The following is a 20021-nucleotide window of genomic DNA, read 5'->3' as shown; positions in this document are numbered from 1 at the left end:
CTGCATAAGCCCACATACCAACTTTCTGTATCTGTATATGCACTTTGTCACTTTGTCTGTTTATTGGATGTAATTGTCTATTGTGTTCGCAAAATGTCTTTTGTACATTAAATAAAAATTTCAATGATTTTACATATGGTTTAAGTATATTTAGTGCCGCCATAAAAGTCCCGGGGGTTGGTTGCCCTCCAGTCCCTTTTGTTTCTCATCCCTCTTCTTTGTATAATTTTCACTGGGACGTGGCACTCTTTAAGTATATAGATTAAATGTAACTAGACCACTAGCCTATATCTATACCTATCTTTTATCTATAGTAAAAACAGGGGGTCTATTCGCCCAGTCACCAATCATAGATAAAGGCTTTAATTGAGGTCTCAATTGCTGACTGCACAGTAACTTGGGGAAGGTTGTTCCCGCTCTTGCTAAATTCAATATCAGATGATAAGAATCCAGCAGACAGGATTGTAGAATATTGTTTGATTTAACATATATGTATATATTTTTTTTTTTTTTTTTCTTTTTCTTTTTCTCTTCTCCAATATGGCTAAATTTTGTGGCAGTGAATTTGATGGTCTTATGAATACTTTCCATCACTCCCAAGGGGTGGCAACTGGTGGTTTAAGTATGGACCGTTTCTTTATAAGACTCCAGCGTATGCTGGAAAAAAAATTGCGAATATATTGGAACAAACAGTATTTTCTTAAGTACATAGAAGACGACATGTCCCCTTGGGGCCTCAGAATACAGATTTTTCCTACCATTTACAAAATTGAGTCTTCTTTTAAAAGCCAATGGGAAGCCAATCTTCAGCAGTGTTCTACTGCGATGATGCAGATATTATGTGCCCATTATACCAACGAGCTGAACACTACTGACAATGAAATCCAAAAACTGTATGAAGAAAATACCCAAGTGATTTCTCATGAATCCTTTGTGGATCGTGAATTGAATTTGAAATCAAACTTGGAACACTATGTTGCCACACTAATTGTAAACAAAGAAAAAAAATATATGCGAGACAAACTAGCTTACGACAACAACCAGGCCTACAATTGGTTGTCTAATCGTACTAGCAAAACTAGATTCATGCCTAAACAAGGGAAAAATCGGATTGATACTATAGAGCCAATGGATTCAGATATGTCTTCTAACTCCTCCATTTCTTCCTCTTCTCTTTCTTCCTCACAGGCCACAGTAAACACAGCGTCGGGCAAGAAAACACGTTACTCCAAACGAACTAATGAAAAGGAAGGTATTTCTCATATGAAATCGACCTCCCACACACCCAACACGTCTATTCACACTAGAGCCGCAGCAGCCAAAGTGGCTTCTGCGACTAAATCGAACACTTCACCTTTTTCACATTCCAACCCCACAACCGATCCACAGGTGCCCATGGTCTCGCCCCTGAATGAGGGGGGGCGGTCTATGGCCACCACTGAATCGGGTTTTCGCACAGCCCCCATTTTCAACCAACCTGTTCCCAAATTACCAGATCAAACCACGACTCACTCGAGACACAACAAAATCCCTTTGAAATAATCAATCTTTCTTCATTTTCACTCACTGAGGCCCAAATCTCTTTATTAAGATTGGGCCTCTCCTTTTGTCCTACACAACCTATTGATACCTTTGAGGTGGTTAAGGACACATATCTGTTTGCTCGAAAACTTATGTTTAAAGTTATTTTTGACAAACCATTTAATTCAAAACAAGACCCACAATCTTCCATTGCTTCACTCGATGGCCTTAGTCTCTCGGAAATTAGGGCCATTGAGGATCTAATGGAACTATGGGATGAAGGGGGTATCGATTCCACAGATCTCGAGGAAGCATCTATAATGCTCGCTGACCAAGAGGGGGATCGGGCACCTCGAGATGCAACTTCGGAACTACACTCTTCATCTGTAATCAGAGAGTACAAACCTCGATCTAACAAGTTCCCCATTTTGCAAAACAATCCCAATATATGGGCATTTGTACAACAGGTGACCAAAGAAATAATAAAAACAAAATGGAAGGACACACAACCATCCAATCTCACGAAACAACAAAAAGAGGCCTTATCTTTGTTAAAATCTAATACAGATATAATAATAAAACCGGCAGATAAAGGGGGTAACCTTGTAATAATGGACGTCACCCAATATGAAGAGATGGTACTAAAACTCTTACAAAATAAACAATGGTATCGAAAGATTCCAGCGAGCCACATAAGTTATATTCGTGTCCAATTCGATAAATTGATAGCGAGAACCTATAGACAGGGGACCATTACCAAAAAGACTTGGGAATATTTACATGTCTTGAATCCCAAAACTCCAACAATGTATGCCCTTCCTAAGGTGCATAAACATCCTTCGAAGCCCCCGGGCCGTCCTATTGTATCAGGACGAGGCTGTCTGACGGAGCATGCAAGTGCTCTAGTCGACGACTTTTTGCGCCCCTATGTAGAGGGCTTAACATCCTACCTTCGAGACACCTCTGATTTGCTGCGGGCGCTTGATGGGATCTCGCTGTCAGAGGGGACCTGGTTGGTCACTCTAGACGTTGAGGCCTTGTATAATTCAATCCCCCACGATTTGGGGGTTCAGACGATTGAAAGTTTCATTGTGGAGGATGGACGTATCCCCCCCAACTACAGGAGATTTATTTTGGACCTTTTATATTTTATTCTCACCAACAACATCTTTATATTTGGGCGCTCCCACTACCTCCAGGTACAGGGGGTTGCCATGGGGACCAAATGTGCCCCCTCCTATGCCAACCTCTACCTGGGGGGGTGGGAGCGCCAAATCTTCCGCCAGGAGAATCTTCAACGATTCTTCGATTTAATACCAATGTGGCGAAGATTCATTGATGACATTTTTTTTGTCTGGACGGGTGATGAAAATGATCTGAATACCTTTATAGATCTATTGGGCATAAATTCCTTTAATTTAAAATTTACCATGGAAAAGAGTTTGTCCAGGATAACTTTCCTTGATGTGCAAATCTTTACTGATGTGGGAGGGGGAATTCAATCAACTCTTCACCGTAAGGCAACTGCGGCAAATTCACTTTTGCATGCCTCGAGCTCACACCCGTCCCCTCTGATAGCGAGTATCCCATACGGACAATATCTCCGGCTCAAGCGGAATTGCAGCAGTCATGAGGATTTTAATTTAGAAGCTAGGGAACTGAGACTTCGCCTCCGACAAAGAGGCTACAGTAACAAGAGCCTCAAAAGGGCCTACATACGAGCCAAAAAACAGAATAGGGCATCTTTAATACACAGTCATAAACGGCCTAAAAACACTGAAGGGGTGAGATTTATCACCACGTTCAATGGACAACATCAGCAAATTAAGGGGACCCTTCAGAGATACTGGTATCTCTTAAAGGGAGATCCCACCCTAGCAAAACATCTCCCGGATTTTCCGGGTATCACATACAGGAGATCACGATCTCTAAAGGACTCTTTGGTACAAAGCCACTTTTCCCCTCCCTCGAGGGTGGGCTCAAAGGTGGGATGTACCCCTTGCCACAAATGTGGCTTCTGCCGATATCTTCATGCGTCAAAATCCATACGCCTGCCCAATGGCCACACTTTCAAGCCTAAATTCGCTGTAACATGTCAGTCAGTAGGAGTGGTATATATTATGATCTGTCAATGCAATGCTTTTTATGTTGGGAAGACCAAACGTCCCTTCTTCCACCGCATCAGGGACCATGTGTCCCTGGTGCGGGGGAGGAAGATGGAAACCCCAATCAGCCGACATTTTGGTTTATACCATCAGTATAATGATAGTCTTATGCATTTCTTCCCCCTGGAACATGTCCCTCCGGGAGAAAGGGGTGGAGATTACAATAATATACTCTTACAGCGGGAGACTAGATGGATACACAATCTGGGGGCCACTCGATCTCCGGGACTCAATGATTCAATCAGTTTTAAACCTTTCCTTACATAGGCAGGGAGGAAATAAATGTGAGATGGAAAATGTTTTTTTTTTTTTTTTTTTTTCCCCCCTTAACAGCACGGGCCTGGGCCACTCGAAAAGCCATAAACAATGAGGTGTTTTCAAGCCAGCGAGCTGAGGTAGGCACTCTATGATACAAAAGGGACCCTCCTTTATTTATTTTTTGCCCCCTTTTGGTCTGTACGGGCACCCCGGGGCGGATCTGACCTACAACCTTCCTCAACCAGTTGAGGGTTTGGTCAGCCCGCCCCATTTCAAATATGGGTTAATCCCCCTCTTCGGGTTTGCCGGTTTCAAGTATTCCAGTTTCTATTTCCATCATTTGAAACCAGGGACATATGGCAACCGACACACAAGTCGGGAGCCTGTGTACCCATTTGCTTGAATTATGACTCACAAGGGTCACTACTGGCAAAGCCCTTCACTTCGGCCAGAATCTAAAATGGCCGACGCGTTGCACGGACGTGTAACACGTTCGTTACGCATGCGCACTAAACACCTACGTGCGCACGAAGGAAATACGTCGTGCGCGCGTGCGCACGAAGGGGATCCTCCCATTAGGTGTGCCCGCAGCCCAGCAATGACGTCAGACGCTGCTGGGCTGGAGACACGAGTTTAAATTCGCGGTTCCCGGTCAGTGCTATCCAAGCTAGCATTGGGAGCGGACACGTGGAGCCACCAAATGGATGGAGGAAACTCCTAAAACTTTATCGAATAGACCACGTTGCTTCATTTAACAGGTAAGACAAATCTGTCTTTACTGGACCAATTGGACATGCCTGCAGTCCTAATTTTTTAGGGCTATGCATTTTTTACTCTTATTTTTGGGATGGCTATAATGAAGACTTGGTCTCTTCGTTTATTTCTCCTGTTTCAGAGATCAACACAGAGAATTTTCTCGTGTTCAGAAACACATCTTATCCAATCTTTATCTGACAATATATGGTACATGTGGATACCGGGCTGCGTGAACTGGTTTCATTTCTTCATTGTCATATCACTACCAGGTATGTTAGAAACTTGGACAGTGCCATTTGATAGATAAATAAAATCCAATAGTTAAGATATATTTTACACATATTTCTCGTGCCTCTGCAGATCCTTCTGGGGACGGAAATGGGGGATCCCTAAATGGGAGCTCTTGCCGCGGTTCGCTGGCTTGATAAGCAAAGGAGGAAGAGATTATCTGTCCTCACTCCAATGTTAATTGATATACCCAATTTACGATATTAACGACAAATAATACAAGCAACTTGCCTGATTATATGGGGTAAGACTTCAGTTCTATATATATATATATATATTTTTTTTATATTTTTTATTACTATATTTATTATTTTATTCTTTTGTTGAAAAGTAGATATATCTCATGGTCCAGTTGCTGGTTCCCCTTTTTTTTTTTTTTTTTTTTTTGTGTTCTACAACCCAATCTGCATTTTCCTTAGTAGGAAAATTACACCATTTATGCACTAAGTATGCGAATAAATTTGGGGACGCCATTCTTGGAAATGGTTCAATTGCCCCCTTTTTTGACAAACAATTCATAGATTTACTATTGATATGCAAATTATGTCCTTATGTTTAAATAGAAATATTTCTCTGGTGATGGTTTCCCCGCAGTTAGGGCCGTTTTTGTTAGACTGGGGTGAATCCATCACTAGACTAATGTAATTATGATATGTCAAACCATACAGGTGGACATTTCCTATGCCTGTGTTCCGGGCTTATTATATGTACAAAAATGCTATATATGTGTATTGAAACAAATTTTCTTCTATAATTTCAGTTTTCTTTTTTTGTTTGCTGCAATTGTCCTGAGGAAGCTCTGAAGAGCGAAACATGTAGGAAAGAAACAATGCAGTTTAAATCATATAAGAATGTGGTAATGGATGGAGCTGCATAAGCCCACATACCAACTTTCTGTATCTGTATATGCACTTTGTCACTTTGTCTGTTTATTGGATGTAATTGTCTATTGTGTTCGCAAAATGTCTTTTGTACATTAAAAATTTCAATGATTTTACATATGGTTTAAGTATATTTAGTGCCGCCATAAAAGTCCCGGGGGTTGGTTGCCCTCCAGTCCCTTTTGTTTCTCATCCCTCTTCTTTGTATAATTTTCACTGGGACGTGGCACTCTTTAAGTATATAGATTAAATGTAACTAGACCACTAGCCTATATCTATACCTATCTTTTATCTACAATGTAAAGTAGTGAGTGTACAGCTTGTATAACAGTGTAAATTTGCTGTCCCCTCAAAATAACTCAACACAGCCATAATGAAGCACTGTGGTCATCACATATCAGTTATGTCAAGTCCTAAGTGTGTTTGTGGACTGTTGTTTGGTATACACAAAGGGGGTTGGTTAAAGTGGTCGAGCCAGGATATAAAAGAGAATGTCTTGGTTATAAATCCTTGTTAGCGGAGATCACAGATGTGTTGGTATTCAGATTAAATGTGCATTATCCAGTTAAACTTGAGGTTGGCAAGTCACTACAGGCTATAGAATGTGAAGTCAGAAGGAAGGGACACACAGCCAAAAGGTGTCCACTGCAACCGCAGCAACCAGAACAGTTTGAATAAAGGGAAAAAGATAGAGTGAGAAATTTGGGTATGGTTTTGGGAAATGTAAATGACATTGAAGTAGCATTGAACTTCATTTTATTTGTTATGTCTTGTTGAGAGTAATAAGTGGTCACATATTACTTGCCCCCTCCACTTGTGGCCACTTCGGGTGGGCAAGACCGTGACTAGTCTACATTGTGGGAAGACACACACAAGGAAGAGGCTTGTGTGGCAGTCGAAAACAGTAGACGTTTCTTTCTCTCTCTCTCTCTCTCTCTCTCTCTCTCTATCCATTTTGTCCTTGTTAACTTGAGATTGTGATATAGTCTGAAGCGGTACAAGGTGACTAGTGATGGACAAACTTCCGACGGGACGTTTCCCAAACGTGAACCGCGAACATGGCCAAAAGTTTGCGAACCGCAAAGTTTGTGGCGGGCCCCATTGACTTTAATGGCAGGCGAACCTTAAAAACCTACAGGTCATATTTTCAGCCACAAAATACTTACTAGATGTGCACACATAGTCCCACCACATGGACACTGACATAACAAAAGTATTAAGTGAATCTGGGATCGACAACGACAAGCATTCTTTTTTTATCTGTGAAATTTTGACAATTCAGGAGCGCATAAAGGCCATGGAGTAGAGGAAAGGTCAGGGCAGGCTATGAAGATGGTGCAGGAGATGATCACCCGAACCGTGATAGAGAGCACTAACACCAGCACAGTGATAGCGAGCACTGACACCAGCACCAAGATAGAGAGCACTGACACCAGCACCGAGATAGAGAGCACTGACACCAGCACCGAGATAGAGAGCACTGACACCAGCACCGAGATAGAGAGCACTGACACCAGCACCATGATAGAGAGCACTGACGCCAGCACCGTGATAGAGAGCACTGACACCAGCACCGAGATAGAGAGCACTGACACCAGGACCGAGATAGAGAGCACTGACACCAGCACCAAGATAGAGAGCACTGACACCAGCACCTTGATAGAGAGCACTGACACCAGCACCGAGATAGAGAGCACTGACACCAGCACCGAGATAGAGAGCACTGACACCAGCACCGAGATCTTTTGGGGACCCACGTGACATCACTAGACATGTCATCATTGACGTCACCTTTCCACCGCTATAATTAAAGATCTCGGAGTTGGCAGCAACAGCGGGGACCAACCACCTCCTTGGGCTTATCTGGGTACTGTCGTCAGACTGCTGAGTGGCGGTTCTTGCTACCTCCTCTTCCTGATCCAATGCCAAGAGTGGCTGCGCATCGGCAATGTCTTGTGATGGATCGGAAAATAATTTCTGTGACTCAAGCGGAGGGTATATGGTGGTGGTGGTGTTGGTGGTAGTGTCTTTGGGGGTGCACACAGCAGAGAGTGAAGAGGGTGCAGATGGAGAGGATGAGGAGGGTGCAGAAGAGTAAGGCTGAGTGAGCCATTCAACCAAGTCTGGTGATTCCTTTGACGTAATCGCACGCACCTTCTGCAATTTGCCACTTTGGCTCAAGTCTGTTGCTCCTGCCCTACCCCTGCCACCCCTGCGGAAGGGCCTGCCTCTTCCTCTGCCTGTCATTTTTTAAATGACCCTGTGACAAAAGTCTCTCGAGAAGTGCAGTATGTATGTGGAAGAAAGTATATAACACCCCGCTTCAATCTGTCGTTTTTGGGGGCCACTGGTCTATCACACCAGTTATAATACTTTTTTTTTATTGCCTATGTCAATCTTTGTAGTATCGCTGCAGAACCACTCAGCAGTCACAATGCTGCACAGTGGAAATGAACTATACTATGCTTTCTATATGTGCAAGTATTTTATAGGTGTATTACAGACCTATATACTCAACACCAAATAGTACACCTATGGGCCACAATGAGCAAATGACAGGTCCGCATCCACTCTGCGTATGCAAAGCGGACACAGACACAGCCCACTCTACTCTATGGGCCCTCTCATATGATCAAATGTAACGGGACTGAACCACTTCTGTTTTTTTAGCTGATGTGCTTGGAAATAGGCATGTGTAAATGGACACAAGTCTGTTTACATCTGCTGCTCCATAGAGGTGAATGGAACTTCCGATTGATCAGATAGATCATGTTAAAGAAGCCCAAGACTACTTTTACACTGATGGTCTGCGGTCTACCCACTCAGTGGACACAGCGCACCTGTGGCTTTCCTGCAGGTTAGCTGTACTTTGCCATAGAATTCTATTATTTTCTGCAGGTGTGGTGCACTTTCTGAAAGTGCACCAAACCCACAGGTAAAACCAGTAGTCTATGGCTCAGTGCAGGTAAGCCGCAGGTGCACTGCGCTATACCTGTGGATCAGTTTGAAAGCAGCCCAGTAACCACCGCAGAACAGATATGTCCATATATACACTGATTTTAGTAATAAACTTGCTGTCCCAGGCAGAGTGCATTTGCTATCACTCCACCTATGACAGAAGCCAGTGCTATAGAGGAAGCATTGGCTTATGCAACTCTGCTTCAAAGCTGCTTGCTTTCTTTACCCCTGGCTTCATTCACAACACTAATGCTCTGGCATGGCGGGTAGGCATACTGCAATCTGGGCTTGCCAAACCACCATCCGAGAGCAGGAGGTCGCGGGCCACATCAGAGGGCTCCGCGGGCCACATGTGGCCCCCAGCCACTGGTTGGGCACCCCTGCTATACACTGTTCACCTATACCAGTCCTTAAAAGGACTTTTGTGGACCTAATAGCTAGTGATTTGTGTCACTACAATCTCTCCCTGCTCCACACAGGGTCCTGTCCCTACACCGACATAAGACAGAATGTAAAATGGCCGCCAGATCAGGTCTATTTATAAAGGTAGGGGGAATGTCCAATTGTCCATGTGCTGAAATGTCTCAATTATCCTGTACCCCATGATGGATGTGTCATTATGGGTCAAAGTTCTTTCACAATGTAAACGCATATGTCCGCTGGGCGAACAGCGACAGAAGTCCGCCGGTTTGGCGAATCGCGAACACGCAAAATTCGCTGCGAACCGACCGCCGGGTGAACCGCAAGGCCATCTCTAAAGGTGTTTTTTTTTTTTTTACCGAAAATATGTAGAGGAATACATATCGGCCTAAACTGAGGGAAAAAATATTTTTTTATATATTTTTGAGGGATATTTATTATAGCAAAAAGTTAAAAATATCAAGTTTTTTTCAAAATTGTCGCTCTTTTTTTGTTTATAGCGCAAAAAATAAAAACCGCAGAGGTGATCAAATACCACCAAAAAAAAACTCTATTTGTAGGAAAAAAAGCTATTTTATTTGAGTACAATGTCGCATGACCGCGCAATTGTCAGTTAAAGCGACGCAGAGGCGAATCACAAAAAGTGCTCTGGTCCGGTAGAGGGGAAAATCTTCCAGGGCTGAAGCGGCTAAGAAACTGAAAAACTAAAAGGATCTAATCACCGATCTTTTTTTAACTCACCAACTACAATATTATACAGCTCAAAGTTTCAGAAACAAAAACTTTTTTCAGAAAAATACAAAATGTAATAACGTTTTATATGGAATGCAGTCTTCATCTATCGTTTTGTATCGTCACATAAAAGTATATATTTTTTTGGTTTTCTATTCAACTGTTGATCAGTATCTCTTGTTGTGGATCAGCACCCCGGGCTACAGCACTGAACTCTACACCTACTTCCTGACTCTAGTGCCTGACTCCAGAGATGAAGCAGGATTTTGGGACTGTTATTTTTCAGTAAGGTGGTAAAGTCTGCCCGTGTGAAAGAAAGTTAATAAAATCATAATATAATAAAATGTATATACCTCCTTCTAAATGTTTAATAAATCCGCCTTCAATAATATCAAAAATCTTTACTTCTTTCACGTATTCTTCTTTGTACAGAAATTTTACAATATGTTCACCAATTAACCCAGAACCACCTGTCACCAGGTAAACCAGATCCTTGGCCATGCTCACAGAATAATGGCTGCTTAATTCAAATCTGAAAAAGAAAAAACAGATTTTCACTTTTCTTAAACTTAAAGTAAAACTTTACCCTTTACAAGGAACAATACATTCCATTTTAAGAATTAGGCTACCACATTAGTGTGTGTTGTAAATTGCCCCCAACTTTGTTCCTGTTTCTTCTTGCTGGAGGCTGCCTTTTTGCTGAATCCCAGGGCCCCTGAGCAGCAGTACTTCTTTAGATTGTCAGCAGATCGGCCTCTAGTGCTTCTGATTTTAGGCACAGTGCCTAAAAATAGAGAACAACTGAGCATGTGCAGAGCAGGGTGAGACAGGATTACTGGATTTTGACTATTGTCTTCTGTACAGAATTTGATAGAAAATCCAAAGTTGTCAATGAAACAGAAATTGCAAGATTTTTTTTAGTGTGCAAACTTGTCGGTTGACACTTGTCTATGAGCTCTCCCCTTGAGTTTTGGGAAAGGAAGTGAAGGCAAAGCACCCTAAAAAAGGACACCCCTAATAGACAGGCTGCCAAAGGTGGGATATGTATTTTATATGTGTTATATGTGTAATATATATATATATATATATATATATATGTAATACACATATATATACACATACATACACACACATATATATATATATATATATATATATATATATATATATATATATATATATGTGTGCGCATGCATTTTTCTGAATATATATATAGACATAAGCAGGCAACAGTCCACTTACACTTAAATGGGAGATTCCCAGGAAATTCTACAATAGAATTGGTATATTCATTTTATGCTAATTCTATTCAAAAGGGTAATTGTGATTTGCTTACTGTCCTAGGAAACAGTTGTAAACGCTACAACTGGTTGTACATCTCAGACATGAAATATAAAGAAAGCATATACTTATCTCAAAAGCACCAAGTATAATTTCTGTCTGCTGTTTCGTTCCTTTGCTATCAGCATGAATCACATCTGACGAGTTTCCTGACACCAAGAGAAAAAAAAGGTGACAGGGGAGGGACCTCCAACTGATTGACAGCCTCAGCTCTATTCCTGTGTGCAGGGGGGGGGTGTCCCTTCCTCCCAATCAGCTGTCAGCGCTCTCCTCACTGAGCTCTGCAGAGCTTTGTTTCAGCTCTCCATCCGTTTTTTATGACAGCTCGGACAAGGTTTATAAATTCTGGACTTTGAACAGATGCAGAGAAAAAAAGACTACGAATAAACAGGTACAACTTATGTAGGAGGATTGGTTTCTTCACTGTATATGTAAAGGTTTACAATCACTTTAATTGTTGTTTTCAGTAACTGAAGGTAGGGTGATTAGCACCAAGATCAAAAGTGTTTAAACAACCAATCGGCTGCCTTTACATTTTAGTAAGGGGAAAAAAAAAACCTGGAATATTAACCACTTAAAGAGGGATTCCACCAAAAAAAAAAAATATTAAAAGCCAGCAGCTTTAAATACTACAGCTGTTTGTCAGGCTAGGTGCAGATAACAAGTAACAGTTCAGGTGTGCTGATTATACAAAGAGTTCAAAGCACATACCATGAGCAGGTCTAAGCAGAGCAGGTCAGCTGAGACTTGTAGTACACCGCTGCAGACGAAGGTAGATGATTGCTGGACCTTGTAGTTCACTGCTGTAGGTGAGGATAGATGATTGCTGGACCTTGTAGTTCACTGCTGTAGATGAGGATAGATGATTGCTGGACCTTGTGGTTCACTGCTGCAGATGAGGGTACTAGTAGAATCAGGCAAAGCGTAGTCTAGGCAAGCTGGATCATACACAGGTAGATCAGAATCCAAACGGTACAGAATCAGAAGCAAGTACGGAGGGTCAAACAAGCCGGGTCAAACACGAAAGTCACAGAGCAAATATCAGCTGGATCAAACACGAGTGAACTCTAACACGAGCGCTGACTGAATGCTGATACAGGTGATTTAAACGTGAGCAGGCCAATCACTGTTGTTTCCCAGACACAGGCTGTGTCAGGTGAGTTGTGCTGGGTCCTAAAGGGATTCTAGTACTGACAGTACCCCCCCTTTCTCGAGGGGTTGCTCCTGCACCCCCAGGCTTACTTGGATAACGGAGATGGAACTTCTTCTTAAGTCGGTCAGCATGAAGATCACGAGCTGGTACCCAAGATCGATCCTCTGGGCCGAACCCTTTCCAATGAACAAGATATTGTAAGGAATTGCGCACTCGTCTGGAATCAAGAATAAATGCCACTTCATATTCTTGACTGTCCAACATATCCACAGGTTCTGGTTCATTTACTAGGAGGCTGGAATGAACAGGTTTCAACAATGAAACATGAAAGACATTTGGAATGCGCATGGATGGGGGAAGTTTTAATCTGTAGGACACAGGATTAACAATCTCCGAGATTTCATAAGGCCCGATGAATTTTGGGCCAAGCTTTTTAGATGGAACATGCAGGGACAGATTCCGAGATGATAACCACACTTTGTCACCAACTTTATATTCTGGAGCCTTTAAGCGCTTCTTGTCAGCAGTTTTCTTAAAAGCCTGTACAGAGCGGGAAATAGCATGATTTACATCGGACCAGATTTTGGAGAAATGTTCAATAGTGGTGTTGGCATCTGGAACATCAGAGGGCGGAAGATCAAAGGAGCACACACGAGGATGCAACCCGTAAACACAAAAGAAAGGAGAGGTCCCTGTAGATGTGCTGGCACAATTATTAAAGGCAAACTCTGCCCATGGAAGGATGTTGACCCACTCCACCTCATCTTTGGCCATCAGACAACGTACCATCTTCTCTAGAGTCTGATTAGTCCTTTCTGTTTGGCCATTAGTCTCAGGATGATATGCTGAAGAATATGATAATTTAATCCCCAGCTGAGAGCAAAGGGCCTTCCAAAACTGGGCTATGAACTGAGAGCCACGGTCAGAGACAATGTTAACTGGTGCCCCATGGAGCCTGAAAATGTGCTTAATGAATAAAGATGCCAGTTCTTTAGCAGATGGAAGCTTCGGAAGCGGAACAAAGTGGGCCATCTTACTGAACCTGTCTACCACCACCCAGATCGTGGAACATCCCTGGGACAGAGGCAAGTCTGTGATAAAGTCCATAGATAAATGGGTCCAGGGACAGGTAGGTATTGGTAGAGGACGAAGGAGACCGGGGGGCTTAGAGGTACTGCTCTTGCTTCTGGCGCAAACTTCACAGGCCTGGACGAAGGCTAACACATCCTGCCTAAGCGATGGCCACCAGAGGTTGCGAGAGACAATCTCAAAAGTTTGTCTAAACCCTGGATGTGCTGCGGGTTTTGATGCATGTACTTGTTGCAATACCTGCAAACGAAGAGCCAGGGGCACAAAGAGCATACCAGGGGGAGTGGAGGGAGGGGCTTCAGCCTGTGCTGGTAACAAGGCCTCAGAGATGTCAGTCTGGGTAAAAGCCAAAATCCTATCCTCAGAGATAATGGGTTGAGGAGGAAGCGGAGGAGGAGACTCTGATAAAAAACTACGAGACAAGGCATCGGCCTTAATGTTTTTTGGACCTGGTAAATAAGAAATTGTAAAGTCAAATCTGGAGAAGAACAATGACCACCTGGCTTGACGCGAGTTCAGTCTTTTAGCAGAACGGATATATTCAAGGTTTTTGTGGTCAGTCAGAACTATGAATGGATAGCGAGCTCCCTCCAGCCAATGTCTCCACTCCTCTAAAGCTAGCTTTATGGCTAAAAGTTCTCTGTTGCCTATATCGTAATTGCGTTCTGCTGGGGAATATTTACGGGACAAGAAGGCACAAGGGTGGATGGCAGCGCTTACAGGATCTTTTTGTGACAAAAGCGCCCCCACTCCTACTTCAGATGCATCTACCTCTACAATAAAAGGTAGCTCAGGAACAGGATGGCGTAGAATTGGTGCAGAGGTAAAGGCTTTCTTTAACTGGGTGAAGGCTGCCTGGGCTTCAGTAGTCCATTTAAATGTACTAGGAGTCTTCCTGGTGAGAGAGGTGATGGGATGTGCAATGGTGGCAAAGTTCTTAATGAATTTTCGATAGAAATTTGCAAAGCCCAGGAAGCGTTGAACTGCCTTCAGGTCTGAAGGTGGTGCCCAGTCTAGAATGGCTTGAACTTTGGCTGGGTCCATGGTGAGGCCTGTGTCAGAAATTAGGTAGCCCAGGAAAGGTACTTGTTTAACATGGAAAATACATTTTTCAGGCTTTACAAAAAGGGAGTGAGTCTTTAGTCGGGCTAATACCGAGCAGACATGCTTCTGATGTGTTTCAAGATTGGGAGAGTAAATCAAAATATCGTCTAAATAAACAAGCATGAAGCGACCCATCATGTCACGGAAAATGTCATTCATGAAGTTCTGAAAGACGGCTGGTGCATTCCTGAGGCCGAAAGGCATGACAAGACATTCGTAATGACCATCCTTGGTGTTAAAGGCCGTCTTCCATTCATCGCCTGCACGGATTCGCACCAGATTATAGGCTCCCCTTAAATCCAGTTTGGAGAAGATTTTGGCTCCCTGGATTTGAGAGAACAACTCTGTGATGAGAGGGAGAGGATACCGATTGGGAATGGTTATTTTATTTAGACCTCTGTAATCAACACAAAGTCGCAGTCCTCCATCCTTCTTCGGGACAAAGAAGCATCCTGCTCCTGCGGGAGAAGTGGAGGGACGGATGAAATCCTTAGCTAGGTTTTCCTGGATGTATTCTTGCAAAGCAAGATTCTCTGGTTCAGACAGTGGAAAGACTCTCCCTCGAGGAGGTGTAGTGTCAGGCAAGAGGTCAATGGGACAATCATAACTGCGATGAGGAGGTAAAGTGTCAGCAATTCCTTTAGAAAACACATCCCGAAAGTCCTTATAACAAAGTGGAATCTGTTCTATTCCCACTTGACAGGTATCAAGTCGAACAAGGTGTTGGATGCAGCTCTTTTTACACTGATTGGACCAAGCCAGAATATCTCTTGTTGGCCAGTCAATTACAGGATTGTGCTTCTGAAGCCAAGGAAGGCCTAGGATCAAAGGAGTGGATGGAGAGTCAATGACAAGACAAGAAATCTTCTCCCAATGCAAAGCCCCTACTTGTAACTGGAAAGGGTTGGTGGATTTGAGCACCAGGTCTTGTGAGAGAGGCCGATTATCCACAGAGATCAGGCGGACTGGACAATCTAGAGCATGAGTTTCCAGGGACAAAGAGGTGATCAGAGTTCTATCAATAAAATTCTCAGCTGCTCCAGAATCCACCAAGGCCAGCAGTTCATGAGCCCCTGTCCCAAAGTGAATGACAGCGGGTAAAAGTATGCGATTATCCCCCTGGGGAGATGAGAGTAGACCTAAGGTGACCTCCCCGCAATCACCTAGGTCCTGGCGTTTCCCGGACGTGTAGGGCACGAACGGAGCATATGACCCTTGAGGCCACAGTATAAGCAGAGTCCCATATTACGCCTGTGTTTGTGTTCCTGGGCAGATAACCGGGTGGAGCCTAACTGCATAGGTTCTTCCTCAGATTTGGCACTGGAGATGGAATAATCAGGTGGTAAGGAAGGTATACAGTTTGCCACAGCCATTGTTTGTTCTCGCCTCCTCTCTCGCTGGCGGCGGTCAATTCTAATAGCTAGACACATAGCCTCCTCCAGTGAGGCTGGGTAGGAGAAGTTGACCAGAGCGTCTTTAATCGCATCTGAAAGGCCAATTCTAAACTGGCTGCGGAGAGCTGCATCATTCCAGCCAGATTCCGGGGCCCACCTGCGAAACTCTGAGCAATACATTTCAGCTGTGGTAGTTCCTTGTTTTAAGTTACGCAGGGTCGATTCTGCAGTAGCAGCACGATCTGGATCATCATATAGCAACCCAAGGGCTTCAAAGAAGGCATCTACTGTTAGTAAGGCTGGATGGTTAGGTTCCAGGTTAAAGGCCCAAGCCTGGGGGTCACCCTGTAGCAGAGAGATAATGATTTGAACCCTCTGAGTTTCATGGCCAGACGAGGATGGCCTCAACTTGAAATATAATTTGCAGCTGTTTTTAAAGTTGCAAAACGCTTTACGGTCACCAGAAAACCGGTCGGGCAAAGGAATTTTAGGTTCAGATGGAGTTTTAGTAATGGTGGTAGTAGAAGGAGATTGCACCTTGGTGAGCTCTGTGGCCATTTCCTGAACTTGATGTGATAAACAGCAAAGTTCTTGTGCAAACAACTGAGCCTGTTCAGGATTCATGATAGGTTTCCCTTTATGTATTGGCTCGTGTTAATGTCAGGCTAGGTGCAGATAACAAGTAACAGTTCAGGTGTGCTGATTATACAAAGAGTTCAAAGCACATACCATGAGCAGGTCTAAGCAGAGCAGGTCAGCTGAGACTTGTAGTACACCGCTGCAGACGAAGGTAGATGATTGCTGGACCTTGTAGTTCACTGCTGTAGGTGAGGATAGATGATTGCTGGACCTTGTAGTTCACTGCTGTAGATGAGGATAGATGATTGCTGGACCTTGTGGTTCACTGCTGCAGATGAGGGTACTAGTAGAATCAGGCAAAGCGTAGTCTAGGCAAGCTGGGTCATACACAGGTAGATCAGAATCCAAACGGTACAGAATCAGAAGCAAGTACGGAGGGTCAAACAAGCCGGGTCAAACACGAAAGTCACAGAGCAAATATCAGCTGGATCAAACACGAGTGAACTCTAACACGAGCGCTGACTGAATGCTGATACAGGTGATTTAAACGTGAGCAGGCCAATCACTGTTGTTTCCCAGACACAGGCTGTGTCAGGTGAGTTGTGCTGGGTCCTAAAGGGATTCTAGTACTGACACTGTTGACTTTTAATAAATGGACACTCACCTGTCCCGGGTTCCAGCGATGCCGGCAGCCGAGGCCCATCGATCGCTCGGCTCTCGGCTGCTGCCACCACCATTCTAGGTGAGGGAATCAGAAAGGGAAGCGAATCGGCTTCACTTCCCGGTTCCCTACTGCGCATGCGCGAGTCGCGTCGCGCAATAGGAAATCTCCGCGCTGTCACTGGGACCCGTGTGTGTCCCAGCAGACAGCGTGGCAGGGCAGGAAATGGCGTAGACTCCCACGGGAGTCTATGCCCGGAAGTGGGTGTAAATACCTGTCTTTGACAGGTATCTCCACCCCCCTCCCCCCTGAAAGGTGTCAATTGTGACACCGGAGGGGGGGAGGGATCCGATCAGCGGAGGTTCCACTTTAGGGTGGAATCCCGCTTTAACCTTTGAAAGATTTACCCCCTTCCTGACCAGGGAATTTTTTGCAATATGGCCCTGCGTCATTTTAACTGACAATTTTGTGGTCATCCGACACTGTACCCAAATAAAATGTCCTTATTTTCCACAAATAGAGCTTTCTTTTGGTGGTATTTGATCGCCTCTGCATTTTTTATTTTTTGCACTATAAACAAAATAAGACCTACAATTTAAAAAAAAAAAAAAACATTTTCTACTTTCTGTTATAAAACACATGTAATAAGAAAAAAAAAAAAAGGGAAAAAGAAAAAAATCTAAATTTCTTCATCAGTCTAGGCCAATATGAATTCTGCTACATTTTTCGTTAGAAAAAAAAAATCCCAGTAAGTGTATATTGATTGGTTTGCGCAAAAGTTATAGCGTCTACAAACTGTGGGATATTTTTATTTATTTATTTTACTAGTAATGATGGCAATCAGTGACTTATAGCGGGACTATGATATTAAGGCAGACATTCTGACACTAACTGACACTTTCGACACTTTTTGGGAACCAGAGACACTAATACAGTGATTGAAAGGAATTCTGGTTCTGGACGACCATCCTTGGTTAATTCAGGTAGACCATCGGAATCCTCGGATTCGTGAGAGACCACATGAGATGCGAGAAACAAGCTGGAGTGTGTTCATAAGATCTCTGACTTTTTTGAATACAACAGTAGTATATATACACCAGTAAAAATACATGTCTGTTTACAAACTTTGCACTCAGTACTTTCTTATCAAGAGTTAGGCTGTTTGACTAGATAACAAGAAATAGTTGATAAGTTGCCTACACAAATTCAGCTTAACCACAATATCTCATAGGGTGTGGTGCTATGCAAACTTTTTTTTTTTTGTTTCAATAGATTTTTATTATTTCGAAAACAAAGGGTGACATTACATGGAAATACTGCATTATAATGGGACTCATCGCCCCTATGAAAATGAAATACATCATAAGGATGAGAAGACAACGTAACAAAATAATAAAACAATCCAATGACCAGGTTAAGGTTAGTAAAATGTGGTTACACGACCAGATTTACAAGAAGGACATTAGGGCAAATTAGGCACCCGAAAACCTTTTGTCAGTGTCCCACGCCTTGGAGGTGGGATTAACCGAGGGGGGAACACGCTGCGGCCGGACGATCCCCCCCCCAGCCCCTCAGCCCCACGGAGGGAGGAGTAGCACCATAACCCTTTCCATACAAGACTAAAACGGAACAAGTTTGAACGAGAAAACACATCCTTGAGTTCCCAGGAAGTGCCAGGCGCAGGCTACCAAGGAAACAAAGTATTACAAAAAAACTCCCTCGCAAGATAAAAACCAGTGGAAATTTACTTATAACATTTCCTCCACCCGAGGGACTTAATCGTCAAGGAGGAGCGCCCACACCAGGTTGTAAGAAAAAATAAAATTTGTAAACCCCGGTCGCGGGTGGACTGCTTCTCGAGGGTGCCTTAGCCTTGTGTTAAGCAAACAAGAGGAAAAGGAAAACAACAAGAGAGGACGTGAGAAGAAGTGTAGAAGAGATGAGAAGAAAAGTGGAAAAGAGTGAGCAAGTCGTCTGGAGAAGTAAGGATCAAACTAGGATGGTTAGGAGGTCAGTGTGGGAGTGTGATTCCAACAAATGAAGCCCAAGGTTCCCAAGTATGGTAGAATTTCTCGGAACAGTCCAAGATTACACTAGCCATCTTTTCTTGGTTCATGATCCAGGAAATCTTTCTTCTAGCTAGTCTGGGTGAAACCAATGTTTTCTTCCAGGCTTTAGCCAGGGTGAGCTTGGCCCCCAGTAAAATAAAGTAGATGAGGCGTTGTGTAATCTTGGAAGTTTCCTTTACAGGGAAATTGAGGAGAGCTGTGAGGGGAGATGGTAGAATAGGCCTTGAAGCGAGTTTGCTGATCCATGAGAAAATTTTACGCCAAACATGTTGAATCCTGGGGCAGGTCGACCATACATGAAGCATGTCACCCCTGAGGTTGCAGCCCCTAAAACAGAGGGGAGATGCTGCTGGGAAGATGTTAGCTAATTTTGTGGGCACTAAATACCATCTGGTAAAAACTTTTACGCTAGCTTCTATGAGGCCGGTATTCAAAATGCCTTTATAAGAGTGTAAAAAATTATTTTGCCAAGTCTCCAAGCTCCAACTTTGAGCTAGATCATCTTCCAATGCCAGCATATAAGGTATCTTGGTCTTTCTGGATGACAGCACCCTGTAGAGATCCCATCCTTCTGCTCGATGTCCTGTCCACACCAGTGTTCGTATGGAGTTATTTGCGGGCCATTTGGAAGTGATTTACATTGTTTGTGTAG

At 43.4% G+C, this 20021-nt stretch overlaps 1 protein-coding gene across 2 annotated transcripts in view; it reads right to left on the bottom strand.

Moving 5' to 3' along the window:
* Positions 1-20021, bottom strand: part of LOC143982097 (3 beta-hydroxysteroid dehydrogenase type 7-like) — a 137514-nt gene that overhangs the window by 99903 nt on the left and 17590 nt on the right. For both annotated transcript variants that reach the window (XM_077480519.1, XM_077480520.1), the window contains exon 2: positions 10333-10511. In XM_077480519.1, the coding sequence (XP_077336645.1) occupies positions 10333-10480 (148 nt within the window). In that variant the 5' untranslated portion in view covers positions 10481-10511. The remainder of the gene's footprint in view (positions 1-10332; positions 10512-20021) is intronic.

Source organism: Lithobates pipiens, unplaced genomic scaffold, assembly GCF_037356315.1.
Source record: "Lithobates pipiens isolate NorthernLeopardFrog02 unplaced genomic scaffold, aLitPip1_a1.2 Scaffold_16, whole genome shotgun sequence".
NCBI lineage: Eukaryota > Metazoa > Chordata > Amphibia > Anura > Ranidae > Lithobates > Lithobates pipiens.
The sequence above is the reverse complement of the archived record's forward strand: the minus strand, read 5'-3'. Positions and strand labels throughout refer to the sequence as shown.